The sequence below is a fragment of the Nerophis lumbriciformis genome, linkage group LG18, assembly GCF_033978685.3.
Source record: "Nerophis lumbriciformis linkage group LG18, RoL_Nlum_v2.1, whole genome shotgun sequence".
NCBI lineage: Eukaryota > Metazoa > Chordata > Actinopteri > Syngnathiformes > Syngnathidae > Nerophis > Nerophis lumbriciformis.
This window is the reverse complement of record NC_084565.2, coordinates 16,060,786-16,081,783: the sequence shown is the minus strand read 5'-3', so window position 1 is coordinate 16,081,783 and position 20,998 is coordinate 16,060,786. Positions and strand designations below refer to the sequence as shown.

General features: G+C 37.0%; 2 protein-coding genes across 3 annotated transcripts in view; one reads left to right on the top strand and one right to left on the bottom strand.

Moving 5' to 3' along the window:
- The window catches only part of LOC133617648 (anoctamin-1-like), a 234,925-nt gene that overhangs the window by 39,821 nt on the left and 174,106 nt on the right, over positions 1-20,998 (top strand). Inside the window, exon 2 of one of the 2 annotated variants that reach the window (XM_061977756.1) lies at positions 1,092-1,460. In XM_061977756.1, the coding sequence (XP_061833740.1) occupies positions 1,092-1,460 (369 nt within the window). Of the gene's footprint in view, positions 1-1,091; positions 1,461-14,234; positions 14,396-20,998 lie in introns of those variants that run through there. The other variant, XM_061977757.1, reaches the window with a different exon arrangement.
- LOC133617649 (E3 SUMO-protein ligase ZBED1-like) lies at positions 9,919-20,939 on the bottom strand. The gene is made up of 3 exons (XM_061977759.2): positions 20,715-20,939; positions 19,310-20,216; positions 9,919-10,137 (listed from the first exon to the last, which is right to left on the bottom strand). Exons 1-3 carry the CDS (start codon positions 20,936-20,938, stop codon positions 9,919-9,921), a joined length of 1,350 nt encoding a protein of 449 aa, XP_061833743.2. The 5' UTR covers position 20,939.

The following is a 20,998-nucleotide window of genomic DNA, read 5'->3' as shown; positions in this document are numbered from 1 at the left end:
CAATCATCATGGATTTTCTCCGTATGTATGGATGTTTTCATTCATCCAGGTCATTGTATTTTCTCTATATGTTCTGGGCCTGGATTCACAGTCCATTTTCTCCTTTTGTAGCTTTGATGTAAGCTACCTAGCTACATGGCTCTAAAAGTAGCTAAGGTACAGGAAAAGCTACTCAATAAAAAAAAAAAGTAGCTAAGCTATCGCCAAGCTACTGGAAAATGTAGTTAAGCTATGTAGCTTAGCTACATGTAGCTTGTTACTGCCATCACTGTCAGTTAGGAATAAACTGTAAAAAAAAGAATACAACCTTACAGGATAAAGGTTGACTCTTATGCTGCTAGTCTAATGCTAACGTACAATGGACGATGCCATTGACAGGGTAACAAAAATTAGCATTGAGATTGTTTTAAACTTGTATAAACGTTTCACAAAAGGTAAGTTTCATGTAACAAAATCAACATTAAACAACAATTTGTAGCCGAGATAGGCTCCAGCAACCCCGCGACCCCGAAAGGGATAAGCGGTAGAAAATGGATGCATGGATATTCACTAAACTCTGTACAAAATGACGATTGATGCTCTTCGGCCAGTTTGCTGCTGCACAATCTGTGTGTGTGTGTGTACGGGCATGCGTGTATGTGTATGTGTTTGTTTGTGCCGACTAACAATGGAAGCCTGAAATCTCAAACTTTAATTTCAAAACAAATGATGTAGTCAATGTTTTGTGGAACCTGATTGCCAGGAGATGGTTGCACATATATCACCTGTAAGACTTACTGTTTCACAAAATTGTTTTGCATTTGTGTTTCAAATGTACAGTACTAGTTGCAGCCCGCTACAAATATATAAATATGAAACACTGGTGCTATTAAAAAAATAAATAGCACATCGTAATAAAACACAAGAAAGTGAACAGTAAAAATATAATAGGCTGATCAGATCTAGTCATGTTAAAAACATTAAAAACATTTTTTTTTTTAAAGTAGTCTAAAAAGACTGCAGTAATAATAAAATACTGTACATCAGATTTTCCCACAATTGTTCTACAGCCAAAAGCCCTAATATTATTTTCTGTTTGTGTTTCTTTTTAGCTACTGAAGGCTTTAACACCAACGGAAAACAGCCACGGTCTGTGTGGCCTCTACTTTCAAGATGGACTGCGGCATGTGGACTATGTCCTCACCTATGCTGTAAAAAAGTCCTCTGGGGGACGTTCCATTCGACAGACAACACATTTGTTCACTGAAAATGTTGTTGCCCGCAGCCTGCGACGTAGCCATCATCCTCAGAAACCTGTTGAAAAAAACTCATTACCTTCATCAATGCCAGCACTCTCCCGTGCGGAGGTACACTGCCCAGGAGAGACCTTCAGTGCCCAGGAGGATCAGAAGGCTATCAGGAGGGAAGAGTTTGAGGGCAAACTCAGAGATATGGGCCTTCAGCTGGAGATTGACGAGGATGTAAGTTGTACATGACACTAACCCTAACCCTTATTTTTATGACCAAAACATTTTCACTTCTACCTATATTGTAGCCTTGAGTATTGGCCAATACCAATATTATTCCAATACAATATCAGAACCAATTATACTTTCATTATTTAATGTAATTTCTGGACAATACCCAGCAACTTCTTTTCACATTTTGAACCCTGCGCTTTATACAAGCTTAGACTTAGACTAGACTTCCTTTTTATTGTCATTCAAATTTGAACTTTACAGTACAGATAAGAACGACATTTCGTTACATAAGCTCATGGTAGTGCAGGATAAAAAAGCAATAAGGTGCATATATAAATAAATAAATATATATAAATATTATATAAATATATATATAAAATAAATAAATATATATAAATATATATAAATAAATAAATAAATAGATTACTGTTCAGATAAATATATTGCACTTTTTCACATGTGTCCACGTTTATGGATGTATGTTATATTGTCTTTTTTATTCCAGCGAGTTAATCCATTTTGGGGAGAAAATAAAAATAAAAGTACAGTTTCCCTTTAAGGTATACATATATATTAAAACAGGCCAAATCAATGCTAAAAAAAAAAGGCCACATTTTTTTGTAACGCATCATGACAATAAACAAAAACATGTTACTTACTTACTTCTCATAAATAAATAGATAAGCAATTTATGATTTACTATATGAGATGAATAAGATTATCTAATTTTTTATAAGGTTCAAGACGTTTATTCGGATTCTTCATCTTTGTACTTTGTGAACATCTTGCATTTGAACCATTTTTTTCAACTGCATCATATTAGTACATAGTTTGACTTCTTTGCTTAATCCATTCCATTATCTAATTCCACATACAATATGCTAAAGGTCTTAAGTGTTGTACGTACATACAAATGTTTTAGATTAGATTATTCTCTAAGGGGGCAGCATGGTGGGAAAAAAGGTTTACATCCTGGGCTTGGGATCTTTGTGTGATTGCTGATTGGCAACACTAAATTGGCCCTAGTGAATAAATGTGAGTGTGAATGTTGTCTGTCTATCTGTGTTGGCCTTGTGTTGAGGCGGTGACTTGTCCAGGGTGTACCCCGCCTTCCGCCCGTGTGCAGCTGGGATAGGCTCAAGCATCCCCCGCGACCCCGTAAGGGACAAGCGGTAGAAATGTAACAACAAGAGTTTACAACTTTTAGTTGTAACAGAACAGCTACTGTCAATAACTTGTGATCTGATTGGCTATCACAGCTGTCTCTCAACTCTATGTGGTCTCAAATTCATCCGCTAACGGTCCCCATGAGTATCCAATCGCAGGATGCGTAAATGTCACGTTCAACCTGAGACCATTTAGAAGGCCTTACTGACAACAACTCGTGATCCGATTGGCTGTCGCAACTGTCAATCACTGTATGTCCCCGGTCGCTTACAGACGCCGGCATTGTTGATTCTGAAGGCATCTGACAGATTTCGTACAGCATGGCAACATAAGCTAGCTGAATTCTGATTGGATACAAACTAAAACTAAAAACAGCACTGGAACGAGCATACACAAAGAGAATATGAATATTTTTAGATATTTAGGGAAAGCAAATAAAAAAATGATTTAATCTTTAATTATGATCATGATATCTAGTTATGTTAGGCCAGCAGAGAAGGTCTTGCTGGCCCTGACGGCACACCACTGGTATATATGTATATACATATACATATATATATATATATATATATATATATATATATATATATATATATATATATATATATATATATATATATATATATATATATATATATATACATACCTTTGTGTTGTTGTTATTGGTTGATTGGTTGAACACTTGAGGCTTTTTCTCATAGTGCTTCTTGCTGTTTTCCCGATTGTTTTTTGGTTGTGTTTTCTAATGTGCCTAGGCAATGACAATCGAGTCTGGGGCCACACGTTGGGCATCCCTACTGTAGAAGTTAACTGTTTATGGCCAGTATAGTCTTAGTACCATAGTATATTTGTTTTGGTCACATATGGGACGTGAGTCACATGATTTTTACGTCAGCACCTGAAGTAGTAAAATCACCTGGCAAGTGAATAGCTGTGTACACATATATATATATATATATATATATATATATATATATATATATATATATATATATATATATATATATATATATATATATACATATATATATATATATATATATATATATATATATATATATATACCGTATATTTATATACAGTAGAGTATATAAATAAATATATATATATATATATATATATATATATATATATATATATATATATATATATATATATATGTATATACATATATATATATATATATATATATATATATATATATATATATATATATATATATATATATATATATATATATACAGTATGTAGTCCACCAAGGTCGCGGAATATGTACAAAATGTATAAATATGATACAACTTAAAACTATGTTATAACATAGTTAACGCAGGGGTAGATTTTGCTTTGGTTGATGGCTGAGACCAGGGATCTTGGGCTCGAAAAGGTTGGTGACCACTGACCTAAACAGTACTGGATTTAATGCATGTGCAAGAGTACATAACACACAGGGCAGTTTGTGGATGAAACGATCAACTGAAAGATCACACAACCAGTAAATACAGAATGACTGTCTCCTGGGAAACATCCGGAAACTTGAATCCAAACAGGATGTGTGAAGTTGTAAAAGTTCCCACACTGTAGGAAAGCTGCTCAGAAAGCAGAAATACTAACTTGATATGTTTTAGTCTTACTAAAAACCCTCAATACTTCTTAGACGGAAATAAAAAAAAATGACAACATAAAGGAAGTAGTTGAAAGCTTCAATAATTATTTTGTAAATATTGGACCAAAATTGGAAGAAAGGATTCCAGACCCAGTTTCAATTGAGGACTATAATGATACCATAGAGCGAAATCCCAACTCCATGTTCCTCAGTAATGTGACACAGGAGGAAATAGTTACAATCGTGAAAAAATTTAAATCTAAGACTTCAACTGATTGTAACGAAATTGATATGGAAACGATAAAAAAGGTTATTGAAGAGATCTCAGGACCATTCATGTATATTAGTAACCTATCATTTCAAACAGGTAAATTTCCAAACAAAATGAAAATAGCTAAAGTTGCACCAATTTACAAGACTGGCGACAAACATCAATTTACAAACTATAGACCTGTTTACTTACTTCCACAATTTTCTAAAATCATTGAAAAACTGTTCAATAACAGATTAGAGAGTTTCATAAATAAAAATAGAATACTCGAAGAAAATCAATATGGATACAGAGCTAATGTTTCAACTTCGATGGCTTTAATTTAAATTACAGAAGAAATTTCCAATGCTATAGATAATAAAAAATGTGCGGCAGCAGTTTTTATGGATCTAACTAAAGCTTTTGACACAATCACAATATTTTAATCAAAAAACTAGAACGATATGGCATCAGAGGGTTAGTCTTAAACTGGATAAGAAGTTATCTAATGAACAGGAAACAATACGGGAAGCTAGGCGAACACACGTCTACAACGCTAAATATATCCTGTGGTGTACCTCAGGGATCAATACTAGGACCTAAATTATTCAATCTCTATACAAATGACATTTGTAAAGTTACAAAAGATTTAAAGTTAGTATTATTGCGGATGATACAACAGTGTTTTGTTCAGGAGAGAACACAAATAATAACAGAAGAAATTAACAAATTAAAAAGATGGTTTGACAAAAACAGAATCTCAGTAAAACTAAAATAATGCTATTTGGTAACAGTAGAAGAGAAAGTCAAACACAAATACAAATAGACGGAATAGAAATTGAAAGAGTAAATGAAACCAAATTTCTAGGTAATTGAACTGGAAATCTCACGTAAAAAAATATACAACATAAAGTAGCAAGAAACACGTCAATAATGAATAAAGCAAAACATGTTCTAGACAAAAAAATCACTTCATATTCTCTACTGCTCACTAGTGTTACCATATCTGAGTTACTGTGTAGAAATATGGGGAAATAATTACAAAAGTACACTTCATTCATTAACGGTGTTACAAAAAAGATCAGTTAGAATAATACATAATGTTGGATATAGAGAACATACAAATCCTTTATTTATTGAATCAAAGATACTGAAATTCTACGACATAGTGAATTTGCAAACAGCTAAAATTATACACAAAGCAAACGCTTTGCTACCCAAGAATATACAACAATTCTTCTCAAAAAAAGAGGAGAAATATAATCTTAGAGAGAAATGTAATTTAAAACATTTGTATGCACGTACAACACTTAAGACCTTCAGTATATCAGTATGTGGAATTAAATTATGGAATGGATTAAGCAAAGCAATCAAACAATGTACTAATATGATCCACTTCAAGAAACTCTTCAAACTTAAAGTGTTTACAAAGTACAAAGAAGAAGAACCATGATAAACATTCTGAATTTATTTAACTCATCCATTCTTTCATTCTTTCACTCTCAAAATAATCTTACTTATCTCAACATATGAAATGTAACTTACTTCACCAATTATTATTTATTTACTTATTTTTATTGTGATTACTTATGGAGTATATTGTGAATAAATTGAGAACAGGAAGTGAACAAAAGTTTTAGCAACTGTTACGTAAAAGAAAAGGGGTAGGATTAAATAAGCTCTGCTTCTTCCTACTCCTTTTCGAACATGTTGAAAAGAGAAACTGGAGATTGTGATGTATCATGTTGTATGCTTGCATGTTCGAAATAAACTCAAACTCAAACTCAAACTCAAACATATGACTAGAATATATATATATATATATATATATATATATATATATATATATATATATATATATATATATATATATATATATATATATATATATTTCCTGATTGAAAAGGCTGGTTAACGATACACTGTGTTCAAAAAAACTGTGAGTCCAATCCTGAACTCTGAGTTGACTGACTCCACAATTGGAAACTATGACTTTTCAGTTCCAGAACAGCAAATCTGATGTAGTTCAATCAACCCTAAGTTAGTTGATTTGGAGTTCATTATGTGTATGACCACAATAAAAAAAAAGGCATCAGCAATGGATCTCCCCAACTATGGTTCACCATGGCAATTGCTGACGGAAAAAGCTGTCCTTTTTTACTGCACCAAAAGTGAAATGATATTGCCGAAAGAAAATTAATACAATTAAAATAAAAACAATTAGGAAATTCCCGTGGAAAAAAGAAACAGTGGAAACAAGTCTCAAAATACATACATTTCAGGTTAATGACCAAAATTTGCTAAAATGTGAGCATGAAACGTTTGCATATTAACATTAGCATGGTAACATTAGCATTCTAACACAGGAGAAGTTACGTACTTACATTTAAAATGGTGCCAAGTATCAAAGGCCATGATTTTTAGGTTTAACCATACACATTTAACTAAAATGCTAGTATTAAGTTTCAGCATATAATCAGATAAGAGGAAATACCTGTATATATAAAATAATAATAAGGGGTGAGGCAGTTCTATAATGTTCCTACACTATACTACATGTTTGTATTTTTATATGAGTGACAGCTAAATTTTGAAATGCTAGTAGTTTGCATGCTAGCACCGAGCAAAAGAGCATGTCCTGAATGTACAGAACATTTAGACGTTGGAACAGTTAAAATCCGTTAAAAAATGAGGAAACTAACTTAAGATTTTACTATTGGGCAGCCAACGTACATAAAATGATTTCTTGGGTACCCGAACCTGAATTGAGTTGGTGCAGACTGGAAGCTGAATCATGTTCTACCTCGCTCCTAGCTTTGCTTACATCCATACTGCCTTTTCGATCATCTCAGTTGACATGTAACCCAATTGTTACCTCTACTCTTAGGCCCTGTTTACACCAAGGGTAAATCACATCTAACCTTATCCGTGTCCACACACAACAATGCGACCGTTTAAGACCCCCGCCCTCCTCCGTCCGCCGGCGCAACGCGATCTAGTACGCATGCGTGGAAAATGCGGACATCTCCAGTGTTGCTTTGTGTGCAAGTTCTTAAAGGGGAACATTATCACCAGACCTATGTAAGCGTCAATATATACCTTGATGTTACAGAAAAAAGACCATATGTTTTTTTAACCGATTTCCGAACTCTAAATGGGTGAATTTTGGCGAATTAAACGCCTTTCTAATATTCGCTCTCGGAGCGATGACGTCACAACGTGGCGTCACATCGGGAAGCAATCCGCCATTTTCTCAAACACCAAGTCAAATTAGCTCTGTTATTTTCCGTTTTTTCGACTGTTTTCCGTACCTTGGAGACATCATGCCTCGTTGGTGTGTTGTCGAAGGGTGTAACAACACGAACAGAGACGGATTCAAGTTGTACCAGTGGCCCAAAGATGCGAAAGTGGCAAGAAATTGGACGTTTGTTCCGCACACTTTACCGACGAAAGCTATGCTACGACAGAGATGGCAAGAATGTGTGGATATTCAAAGCAGATGCATTTCCAACGATAAAGTCAAAGAAATCTGCCGCCAGACCCCCATTGAATCTGCCGGAGTGTGTGAGCAATTCAGGGACAAAGGACCTCAGTAGCAGGGCAAGCAATGGCGGCAGTTTGTTCCCGCAGACGAGCGAGCTAAACCCCCTATTGACCCTAGCTTCCCTGGCCTGCTGACATCAACTCCAAAACTGGACAGATCAGCTTTCAGGAAAAGAGCGCGGATGAGGGTAAGTCTACAGAATATATTAATTGATGAAAATTGGGCTGTCTGCACTCTCAAAGAGCATGTTGTTGCCAAATGTATTTCATATGCTGTAAACCTAGTTCATAGTTGTTAGTTTCCTTTAATGCCAAACAAACACATACCATTTGTTGGTTAGAAGGCGATCGCCGAATTCGTCCTCCCTTTCTCCCGTGTCGCTGGCTGTCGTGTCGTTTTCGTCGGTTTCGCTTGCATACGGTTCAAACCGATATGGCTCAATAGCTTCAGTTTCTTCTTCAATTTCGTTTTCGCTACCTGCCTCCACACTACAACCATCCGTTTCAATACATTCGTAATCTGTTGAATCGCTTAAGCCGCTGAAATCCGAGTCTGAATCCGGGCTAATGTCGCTATAGCTTGCTGTTCTTTCTGCCCCGTTTGTTTGTGTTGGCTTCACTATGTGACGTCACAGGAAAATGGACGGGTGGTTAAAATCAGGCACTTTTAAGCTTTTTTTAGGGATATTGCGTGATGGGTAAAAAAAATTTGAAAAAAAATATAATAAGCCACTGGGAACTGATTTTTAATGGTTTTAACCCTTCTGAAATTGTGATAATGTTCCCCTTTAAATGTAATTTATCTGAACAATATCCAGTGTTGTGGTATTTCAATTAACTGAAATCCAGTGTGCTGTGGGGCCTATTGAATGAATCACACCTGATACATCTTAAATCAATCATATCTTTATTAGACACAAAAGCAATGTGATTGTGGGGGGAGGTGTAGTCAGCGCTGCTTGTAGGAGGAAAAGTCACCGCCGCTGTCCATGGTACTGAGGACGAGCACCATCGGGCAGGGGCGGGGCATGTGCTGACGGCAAGACACAGCTGGTAGGTGATTAGATTTCACAGGTGGTACGTGTTAATCTAATCATCTGTGGTCTTTAACAGTAAGCGGCCGGGAGCAGAGGGAGAGGAGGATTGGTGAGACTGAAAAGTCTGGAGAAAACTTTGTTGATAAAACATATGAGCATTAAAACATTGTTAAAACCTGCAAGCTTGGATCCTGTGAAGTGTCTGTCAGTGGGACCGCTAGGAAGCAACTTCCACAGTGATAAAGAACATTTAACATTAATCATTCTCGGGATCTTGATATCTGGTCAGTGCACTCAGAATCAGAATACCTTTATTGTCATTGTATGGAAACAACGAAATTGGACAGCAATCCAGCTCAGTGCTTTTAAAACAAACCTACATAAATTAGTCTTAAGACAACAACAATAATAAAACAATTTAAAATTTAAAAACATAATACAATGTGAAAAAAAAACAAATTGCACAGTAGATCTTTATCAGAGGTAAGCAAGTAATAAAGTGGTGAGTGTTCAGGTAAGTGCAGAGTTTAGGGCAATAACAGCTCTAGGATAGAAACTGTTTTTCAGTCTATTTGTCCTTGCTTTGATGATCTTATAGCGCCTCCCTGAGGGCAAGAGTTCAAGCCAGTGGTGACCTGGGTGGGATGAGTCCTTGAGGATGCTGTTTGCTCTCCTGTTGCAGTGTCTTTATGCAGGTCCTCTAGAGATGTAAGAGGACATGCAGTGATCCTCTGGGCCGCCTCTATGACCCCCTGTAATGTCTTTCTCTCTGCCACCGTGCAGCTAGAAAACCACACGGAGATGCCGTAGGTCAGTATTGACTCAACGGAGCAGCGATAGAAGGACAGGAGCAGGTTATCAGCCAGATCTATTTTCCTCAGCCTTCTCAGAAAAAACAGTCTTTGCTGACCTTTTTTTCTGGAGTGCAGTGGTGTTGCTTTTCCAGGTCATGTTGCTTGAGATGTTCACGCCCAGGAACTTGCACTCTGAGACCCTTTCCACCTCCTCTCCCATGATGTAGATGGGCTGGATGGGCTCAGTGATTTTTTTCCTGAAATCAACAATCAGCTCCTTGGTCTTTGTGGGATTGAGAATGAGGTTGTTTTTTTGCATAGTGGTCTGACAGCGCCTTCACCTCTTCTCTATAGGCAGTCTTGTCCCCTTCTGTGATGAGCCCTACCACTGTAGTATCATCTGCAAATTTGATGATGGAATTGCTAGGATGGATGAGAATACAGTCCGTCCGCAATGCGCGACTGACGGTAGTTGACAAACAAAACAGTACTAACAAAAACATTATCAAAAAGCACTGAAAAGGAGAGCTCAAAGCCGCAGCGACCGTGCGCACCGCCATCTTGGAATCATACTCCTCACTCTTTTGCCTTCACCTTCATTGTCCATTCATTTTTGGTGACTTTATATACTCTGGTCCGCATGGCGGACAATAACTGATACAGTCTGCTTTGCCAGTCAAAATGCATTCGCTGTTTTCCTCGACAGCCAGGCAATACAAAGCACACGCTACCTTTTTTTATCACATCCACTGGAGCTCGCATTCTCCTTGTCTCTCCTTTGACAAATGGACAAAGTTTTTTGCTTAGTAGCATCACAGCTGACCCGGCCGGACATTCAAAAGTTCTCTTGCCGTCTGAGAAATGTTTTATCCCAAATAGCTGCAATCGCTTTCTCTTAAGGTATTCATGTGTGATTTCCACAAGTGTCTGTACATGTAGAAGGAGAAACACCGCATGTCTGGATTACTCGCCTTAATATGTCCAATGGTTAGCTCCGAACTTTATTATAAAGCTAGCTGTGGTGTGTTCTTTCTGACGTCACTTCCTGTGTGGGCGAGGTCTTTCTGGCGTCACTTCCTCTTCGAACTTACTTTGTAAACGATCAATGAGTGAATACAAAGCTAAGTGCCGGAGATTAAAGAATTACACGGCTGACTTACCCGTGTAAAAATGTGTCCAAGGAGGGGGACCTTAAACGATAGTTTAGTGTGGCTGAAACGGGGCTTCGGCTAAATAATTATTCGTTTAAGGGGTTAAACGACTTAGTGTAGACATGGCCTTAGAATTTGGTCTCAATTTAGATGCACTTTTGGACTCCCGGGATTTTCCAACTACAGCCCCATTCATAATAACAATCTATTTCTTCCTCCAAACAGATAAAGCCTTTTCTCTATGGCAAAGCTCAGGCCTGGTCAGACGAAGGGACCTTTGTATAAACAATATCTTCGCTAGCTTCAATCAACTAAGTGAAAAGTTTAATCTCCCTAACTCTCATCTATTTCGTCATTTTCAAATCTGTAACTTCGCTCAATCAAATAACAGCTATTTTCCCAGTAGTCCACCTCAATTTGTAATAGACTCCCTCTTGGAAATCCCCACAAATGAGAAAGGCATCATTTCTAAAATTTACATCTTAATTTCCCATCTTAAAGAGACATCTCTTGACAAAATTAGAAACGACTGCGAAGCAGAATTTGGCAAAGTTTTGAATGACAATGACTGGAAATATGCATGGATACAAATAAATAAAGCACATCTTGTTCAAAGCTTAATCTAATACAGTTTAAGGTTGTCCATCGCATATATTTTACGAACGCTAAACTTTCCAAAATGTATGCCAATATTGGAGATACATGTAATCACTGTCAATCGACTCCTGCAAACATGACACACATGTTCTGGTTGTCCCTGTCTGAAAGCCTACTGGATTAATATTTTTAAACATCTTGCAGATGCATTACATTTTAAATTGACGCTGTGGTGCGGTCGGGCCTGCGGAGAAGCGGGGCGTGTAAGGACCGGCTTCGAAATTAGCGGCAGGTGCGTAGATGACACAGCTGTGAGTGGTTGTCTGATGACCTGCCGCTCTGTAAAAGGCAGCGGTCGGGAAGGAGGAAAGTTGCTGATGGTGGAGAAACTGAGAGATGGCTGAAAAGCACCAGTTATTGAAAAATAAATCATTGTACGCAAAGATGGACACGGCTGTAATGTCCATCTTGGGTGGTCCAGAGAACCCGGTAGAGCAAGACCTTTACAGATGCCTTGTGCAGAATTGGCTATTTTGGGAATTCCACCAAACTATCAAACAATTAAGCAGACTTTTAGGTATATTATCGCCTTTGCGTCATTAATAGCTCATAGAAGGATTTTATTGGAGTGGAAATCACAGTTTTCCCCCAAGGCTTCCCTATGGCTTAAGGACCTCATGTTTTTCTTAGATTTAGAGAAAATTAAATATAATCTGAGGGGTACACCAAACAATTTGATTTGACCTGGGGCTGCATAATTAGTTAGATAACTAAATTAAAGACGCTATAGGACAAATGTGACACTAACTGTTGACAATGAACCTTTTCACTTACCTCAACTCTTTTTTCTTTGTTGTTGTTGTCTTTATTCAGTGACACTTCTCTGTATGTTTGTGATTTTTATTTTTGTTGTTACCTTTTTTGTCCTTTTAGTCAGTTATTGTGATTCTCTATCTGCTTGTGGTGAAGAGGAAGGCAGTACATTGCTACCCACTGTTTCTGAAATGTAGGACGGGGGGTGGGTGTTATTATTTTACTTTTATTATTCTCCTGTAATTTTTTATTGTTTTTTTTGGGGGGGGGGGACAAAAAAAAAGTGTCTGTTTTCTCAGTACCTGTGTTATGATTTCCCTATCAAATGAATACATAAATATTCTTTAAAAAAAAAAGAAATGAGAAAACTGAAAGATTTTAAAACACTTCCATGCATATAAAATGGGATGACGAGATTGCTCTCTGCCCATTGAAGCTCATACTGTAGTTGAGACAACCACTGAACATGTCATGTGACTTCAAAATTGTTCATTTTAACTGGCTTAAGCTGGTGATGGTTATCTTCAATGAGAGGTGGGTGGAGTACCAAAAAATGTTGATGAAAACACACGCATGCAAATTGGATTACACGCCCACAGATTTAGATACACGTTTGCAAATAATTTTGCTATAATAATACTTCCATAAAATTGGCCCTCGTGTGTGAATGTGAGTGTGAATGTCGTCTGTCTGTCTGTGATGGCCCCTATGATGAGGTGGCGACTCGTCCAGGGTGTAGCCCGCCTTCTGCTCGAGTGCAGCTGGGATAGGCCCCAGCACCCACCGCAACCCCGAGAGGCACAAGCGGTAGAAAATGGACGGACGGACTGCTGCGTTCGCTCAGCAGCACTCCAACCCCGACTACTCGCCTCATCACGGCTGCTGCTAATAAAGGCGACAGGTGATTAGATAACAAGGCCCACCTGGGCCATCTACGCAACTATCGCTGTCTTCGAGGCCAGTCCTGGCAACACCCCGTTCCGCGGCAGCCCCCAGGCCACGCCCCCCTCCACAACTTGTTTCTGCAATGCTCTTGCATAAAGCGTCCCGTTTTGTGCCATTATGTGAGCTTGAACACCTTAAACATTTACTTGTCCAGTAGGAGTGACTGCTATGATTCTTTAAAGATGAAAAACTAAAGAAAAACACTATTTCAGGACTAATTCATTTTATATAGAGTAATTTGTGATGGAAAGATACATTCAGTTTGAACAAATTGTGTAAGGAGCCTTCTTCATGATTTGATTAACAAACTAATAACTAGTAACTAGTTACTGTTAGTATAATTATTATCTACGGCTGTATTTGTATAAATATTATACTACTACAGAAATAGTATCGCTTTTGTACTTCTCGAACAATACTATAACTATCATACTGCTACAGGAATAGTATAACTTTTACACTACTGAATTTGTGGCATTTTGTGACGTTTAAACAGTGTTTTCACATAATTTGCGGATTTTAAATACATGTGGATATGGTTTAATTGATACAATGAAACACAAATAAGCATCTAAAGTCAACTTGTTTTTACACTCTACTGGTACTTTAACTATTATACTGCAAGAGAAATAGTATAACTTACTCAGGAGGAAAAGTGTGATGCTCCTGTATGAGATCATTTGGAACCAAAATTATCATTGCATTGTTATCAAATTGTTTTATTAGAATACTTCTATTTTTTGAATCAAACTGTGTTCATTAGAATTATCAGGCTTGCTACTGACAGTTTGGTTATGTTTGGGTTTTCCGGTATTTAGAATCACTTCCTGTCCTGGTGCTCTTGTTTTGTCAGTGTTTCCTGTTTGGTCTGTGTTTTACAGCACCTTTACTTTCTGCCCCATGTCCTCTCAGCATACCTGTTCCTCGTTTAATTACTTCTATTTAGTTCCACCTGGGTCCCTCCTTTAGTGTTGGATCATTCTTCCTCATCTTTTTGAGACGCTTCGTGTGCTGTTTTGGGTTCCACGCCTCTTTGTGAGTAATAAATTGTGTTTTACTTGCATTCCACCTGCCGTTCTCTGCGTCCTTGGGGTCACGCCGAAGCAAGCTCAACCTGACCATGACAATAATGCTTTTTTTTAATCAAATTGCGTTAAATGAGATACTAGCATTTTTATCACATTTGGCTGAATGTAATGCGGACATTTTTAGCAAATTGTGTTCGATAGAATGTTTGTATATTAATCATATTTTGCTTCATGGAATGCTGACATTTGTATCAAAGTTTGTTCAAAATATGCGTTTTCAAATTATGTTAAATACAATGTTTGTATTTTTATTAAATTGTGTTCAATCTAATGTTTGCATATTTATCACATTTTGCTCAATAGAATGCTGACTTTTTAGCTAAATTTGTTGTAGATAAAATATTTGCGTTTTTACCAAATTCTGTTCAATACAATTTTATGTTATCAAAGTGTGTTTAACATAATGACAAGTAGCAGGGAATTGGTCCAATCCACTTTTTATTTGTATAGCACATTTCAAAAAAACAATGCAAGTTTAACAAGGTGCTGCACAGAAGTTAAGACATGCCTACTAGAAGAGTCAGTAATATAAAACATTTAAGTATAAAAATAATAAATGCATCAGAGAAAATAAAATAGACTAAAATCACACAACTCTCATGCTGGTTTAAAAGCCAAAGAGTGAAAATGTTTTGAGACGTGATTTAAAACTAATTAAAGAGGGAGCAGTCCGAATAGCAAGAGGGATATTGTTCCAAAGTTTTGGAGCCGCAGCAGAAAATGCACGATCACCTCTGGATTTTAAACGGGTTTTTGGGACAAAAAGAAGAAACTGATCAGCTGACCTCAGAGACCTTGTGGGGGCGTACAAAAAAGGACATAGCTTTGCGTATCATCCGCATAAATATATGATATATTATTTTTTTCAATGTGTTGAATGGGCAGGATGTACGCTGAAAACAGGATCTGTCCTAGGATTGAACCCTGAGGTACACCACAGGACAATGGAGCATAGGCTATTTGGATCTTAGAAGTTCTGTTTTTCAGATATGACCTGAACCATTTCAAAGGTGTGCCTCTTAAACTCACACATTGTTCAAAGCGACTGAGAGTTGTGTAATCAGTTAGATCTTAAAATAATTAAAATGGCAGGATCGCCAGAATCAATCGATATTAAAAATCCTTAAAAGTGCAGATTTGGTGCTATGAAAGGTTTTAAAACTGGAATGAAAAACATCAAGAATAGTGTGAAAATCAAGATAAGACTAATTGTAGAAGCACAGCTCTCTCTAAAATCTTTGAAATTGATCATTAAATTACATTTTTTTTTTATCAAATTGTGTTCGATAAAATGTATGCATTCTTATCACATTTTTGTCAAATTGTTTTCAATGTTTCCTTTGTGTCTAGTATAGTTATGTTTGCATTTATATCAAATTGTCTTCAATAGTGTTTGCATGTATCTATCAAATTGTACACATTGTAAAACATGTTACTCTGATGCAGCTTAAACATTTTCAAATAAATTTTTACAAGTTTTAATAACTTTTTTTTTTTTTTTTTGATAGAACTTTGTATATTTAAGTTGGTGATAACTTGAAGATTAAACAAAAATTAGGTTTAATAAAAATATAAAGGCAGCAAATTGCACCAGACTTAAATTTATTTTCTAAAACTTTATATAATTATTTGGTAATACCTTGAAGATGTAACATTAAGTAAAATTTTCCAAAAAGTGTCAACAAATTTAAGATGGACAAAAATTCGAGAAGACCGCAAATTAAGTATACCACACCGGGGGGGGGGGGGGGGGGGGGAATATCTATCTATAATCAATTTTCAGAATTTTTGGAAATTATATTTTTATTTGTTAAAAATGATGAAACAAAATTAAGTAGATTTTTCAAAAATGGTCCATTTTGCAAAGCGAAACACACACGTTACACACTACTTCTGAATTGTAATGTCCAAGATAAAATCATAATTTCCCAGCGTCACGACGGAGAAGTTGATGAAAAAGACGTTTGCTGAAACCAAAAAAAAATCTTACAAATAAATATTATGTAATGTATATTTCTTGCCTTTAAATCTTTCTACAAGCAGGAGTCTGCTGCGAAGTGGCGATGACAAAGCACTCAGATGATCCAAAACAATCGAAAGGAATGTATGCAAAAATACCTTAAGTTGTTATGGTTTTAATAATTAGAATTAAATATATCCATGCTAAAAGCATATAGACAATGTAATGTGAAGATTACAAGCTTGTTTCGTGTGCATAGTGAACATATTTATCTTAAAAAAATAAACAAACCAATCCTCACTCTCTGCCTATCGGGTGTATGTGATTAACGAACTATTTCCTTAAACTGGCTAATAAAGCAAGCAACAGCCTGCATGTAAGCTAACGACTCGACAAGCTGGCAAACTCAAAATAAAGATGAACATAGTTCGATGGGTATTAACAGGTTTCATTTGGTAATTGCCCAAAAAAGTTCAAAATGATTAAAACGTTTGCTTTTATTGGAAAAGCTAATGGCTAACTAGCTATATGCGATGTTAGCCTACCAACCAACAAGCCCCAATATGAATGTACAGTAGTACTTTATTCGGTACACAGTAAAACAACACGGTGTGAATTGAACATTTAAGAGGACACATCTTTTAAAGTCAGTTTTCCTAGTCACGTGGGACGCTCCGTCAAAGTTTGTTTCCTTTGTCTTTGACGAGTCGATGACGTCATAAGCTCTCGGCCTAATAACCCCATGACACATTTTTAACCAATAAAATTGAGTTTGATAAAATCAATTAATACAGAGATTCTTCGTAACAAAATGTTACCAAGAACTACACATTTTGACTATAAAACTAAAATAGTCACAAAACATAAATCAGCCTAATTTGTAATACATAAAACAGTTCACAAAATTATGTTCAATGAACTATACCTCTGCATACGTTTTTACAGTGTAATAGTAATAATGGATTAAATTCATATAGCACTTTTTTCTAGTTATTCAAAGTAGGTTACACTGAAAACCCGTTATACATTCACACAGTGGTGATTAGCTACATTTGTCGTCACATCTGACCTGGGGTAGACTGGTGGAAATTGAAATGTGGCTGCCAATTTCCACCAACAGCCTCTCCAAACACCATTTATATTCTTACACCAGTGTAGGTGGCACTAAGAGCAAGTTGCTTGATGTGTGTTTCCCAAGGACATTGCAGTAGTGATTATAATAGCAGGAGCTGTATTTGTACCAGGGACCCTCTAGGTCGGTGGTCAGCAACCCGCGGCGCTGGAGCCATATGCGGCTCTTGAGCGGCGCCCTGGTGGCTCCATGGAGCTTTTTCAAAAATGTTTGGGAAAAAAAAAATTAGGACAAACATGACACAAATCTTCCTAATTGTTAGAAAGCCCACTGTTTACTATGTTTGTGCTTATGCTTCACTGATGAGTATTTGGCGAGCATTTTGTCCTAATTTCAGTGGCCTTTGAACTCACCGTTGTGTGGACTGTGACTCAACAGTTTGTTTACATGTATAACTTTCTCCCAGGCTGCCACAGAAATACGTGTTTTATGCCACTTCTTCTTTGTCTCATTTTGTCCACCAAATGTTTAATACTGTGATTAGCACTCCAACAAGTCAATAACATCAACAAAGCTCGCTTTTGTTGTCGTTATTGACTTGTTGGAGTGCTAATCAGGTATATTTGGTCACTGCATGATTGCAAGCTAGTTGATGCTAGCATGCTAATTAGGCTAGATGTATGTACATATTGCATCTAGGGCTGCAGCTAACGATTATTTTTCTATCGATTAATCTATAGATTATTTTTTCGATTAATCGGTTAATCTATAGATTATTTTTTTCGATTAATCTATAGATTATTTTTCCTTTTACCGATTATTTTTTTTATTTAAAATTAAGATGAAAAAAATAAATTTAGGCCAGTTTTTTCAAAAGGCATGGCTTTTATTTCCAAAAAAAAAAAGTATGGCCACTCAGTCAACATTGAAAACATGGCAAAACATTCTGTAACACTGTAAACATTTGTGCCAATCTAAATATTCTGGAGCACTGTAAACATTAAGTATTGCTTTTAAAATGTGCAAAATAAACATCCAGTCCAACACAGTACACTATAACCAATTCTACTCATTCCAGTGAGTGACTAACAGTTGTAATGAAGAAAGGTTAGCATGTCTACATGCTCTGGGGTGAGGCTGGTTCTTTTCTTGTTTACAATATTCCCAGCAGCTGAAAATAGGCGCTCAGAAGGGGTCGATGTGGCTGGAACTGAGAGGTAAGACCGAGCCAGCATTGCCAGATTTGGAAACCTTGCCTGATGTTCTTTCCACCATTTTAATGGGTTTTCATCCTTGGAAATGGGGGATTCTCCAAAATAAGACACTAACTCGTTTCTGACCATTTCAGCATCATTACTGTCATTGTTGTCTTCCTCATTGTTGCTGAGTTCATCTGAATCTGAGCCAAGAAGTGTGTCTAGTAAAGATACAGGCCGCCTGTCAGCATCTGGTCTTTCCACTTGCATTGCAGTGCCCTGTTGAGCGTGTGTCTCCTTTTCCCTTCTTTTCTCCTCCAGAACTATTGCATGCAGCTTGTATTGAACTTTTAAACACTCATCTGCAGTCAGGAATTTCAGCTTCCTGAATCGTGGGTCAAGTGCAGCTGCTAATATGCACACATTTGGTCCATCATCTTTGAATGTGGTCTCGGCTTCCCACCTGGATGTTATCTCACGTGCAGCAGTGACCTGGAAACACTTGATTGATGCATTTTCAAAAGCAGTTTGTGTAGCCTTCCGAAGCCCTTTGACCAGCAGAGGGACAGCGGAAACTGTTACATAAGATTCTCCACTCAGGTACACAGTTGCACATTCAAAAGGTTTCAGAACTTGTTCAAGTTCTTCAAGCAAGCTCCACTGGTCAGCCTTAAGATCCAGAAAATGCTTCCCTCTTTGAGTGACCTCCGGATCTGACAGAGTTGCTGTTATTGGCCACCTCTGCTCAAGCAGGCGACTAATCATGTAAAAGGAACTGTTCCATCTCACAGACACATCTTGTATGAGGCTGTGGTCTGGAGAACCCATTTGTTTTTGCTTAACCTTTAGTTTTGTACTGGATAGCTCACTTTTTCTTAAGTGCTCGACCAAACTTCTTGCTGCTCCTAAAGCTCTGCTGATGTGGTTGTCCTTTAGAGCATGGTTAACTACAAGCTGTAGAGTATGGCCAACACATCTGAGGGATGAAACACCATGTCTTTCCTCAAGAACTCTTAAAGCTGCAACAACATTTGCAGCATTGTCATGTACAATGACTTGTACTAGTTTTATGTTTATTTCAAACTTATTGACAACATCCTCAATCCAAGAGGCAATGTTTTCTGCAGTGTGCTTTTCATTGAGGGGCATTGTTGTCAAGTTAATTGAGGTAAGCTCCCACTCATCATTAACAAAGTGAATGGTGACACCAAGGTAAGCTTCAGTGGCCATACTTGTCCATGCATCAGTTGTGAGTGTCAGTTTTCCTTTCACATTTTTCAGGATTGCTTTGACTTCATTCATTTTCTTTGTGTATTTTTGCTCCATAAGCTTAGTGAAGTGGGTTCTTGATGGTAGTGTGTAGCCAGAGTGAAACCGTTTGATAATTTTTTGAAACCCTTCCCCTTCTACCATATTTAATGGCCTCATGTCTATGACCATCATTTCCAGGACACCATCAGTCAGGTCAGCGGCCACTTGGGGTGTGCATTCAGTCCCATGCCTCTTTGGAAAAAAATCCTGGACACTGCTTTGTCGTTTGCTGCAACATAAGAGACAACAATTAATTTTCATTTTAAATATACCCAAATACAGCTTACTTTAATACAAAAGGTTAATTAAACTACACACATTATCTTGTTAAATTGGTTTAATAACACAACAATGATAGTATGATTAAAGTGAAGTTAATTGTTCGTTTGTACATAGTATATGTAACTGTTAATGTTGTAAAAGGTATTTGCACAACTTATTAACGTTAGCGTTAAAGATAGTATATGTAACTGTTAATGTTGTAAAAGGTATTTGCACAACTTATTAACGTTAGTGTTAAAGATAGTATATGTAACTGTTAATGTTGTAAAAGGTATTTGTACAACTTATTAACGTTAGCATTAAAGAGGAGCGCGTCTTTGTAAACACTGAACAGGCACGCCAAACGCGCCTCTCAGAGCGAAACGGTGCTTTAGTTTATGAATTTACAATGCAGATACAAATGACACATTCATGTTTTTGTGTAATGATGACAACGTATACTCACGCGGATGATTGACTCGTTGATGGTGATGGGAAGAACGCTGTCGGATGTTTTCTTTTTAGATGCTCGTTCATAGCCGTTGTGCTGCTGTGATACGCCATTTCCGCTCGACACAGTGTGCATAAAACAACATTATTAGGCCGTTTATTAAAATACTCCCACACTTTTGACGACTTTTGGCGTGTTTTTTTCCCCTCGCTCGCATCGTTTGCTCTGCGCTCCGCCATGACAGTGTGACGCCATGACAGTGTGACGTAAATATGCGACGCGTCGACGCACAAAAATGA

Coding starts and splice junctions, on each gene's coding strand:
- LOC133617649 (XM_061977759.2), bottom strand. CDS start 20,938: ATGGCGGAGCGCAGAGCAAACGATGCGAGCGAGGGGAAAAAAACACGC. Junction 20,217..20,714: donor TCAACGAGTCAATCATCCGC/GTGAGTATACGT, acceptor CTTATGTTGCAG/CAAACGACAAAGCAGTGTCC. Junction 10,138..19,309: donor TGCTTGAAGAACTTGAACAA/GTTCTGAAACCT, acceptor AATCCCACAAAG/ACCAAGGAGCTGATTGTTGA.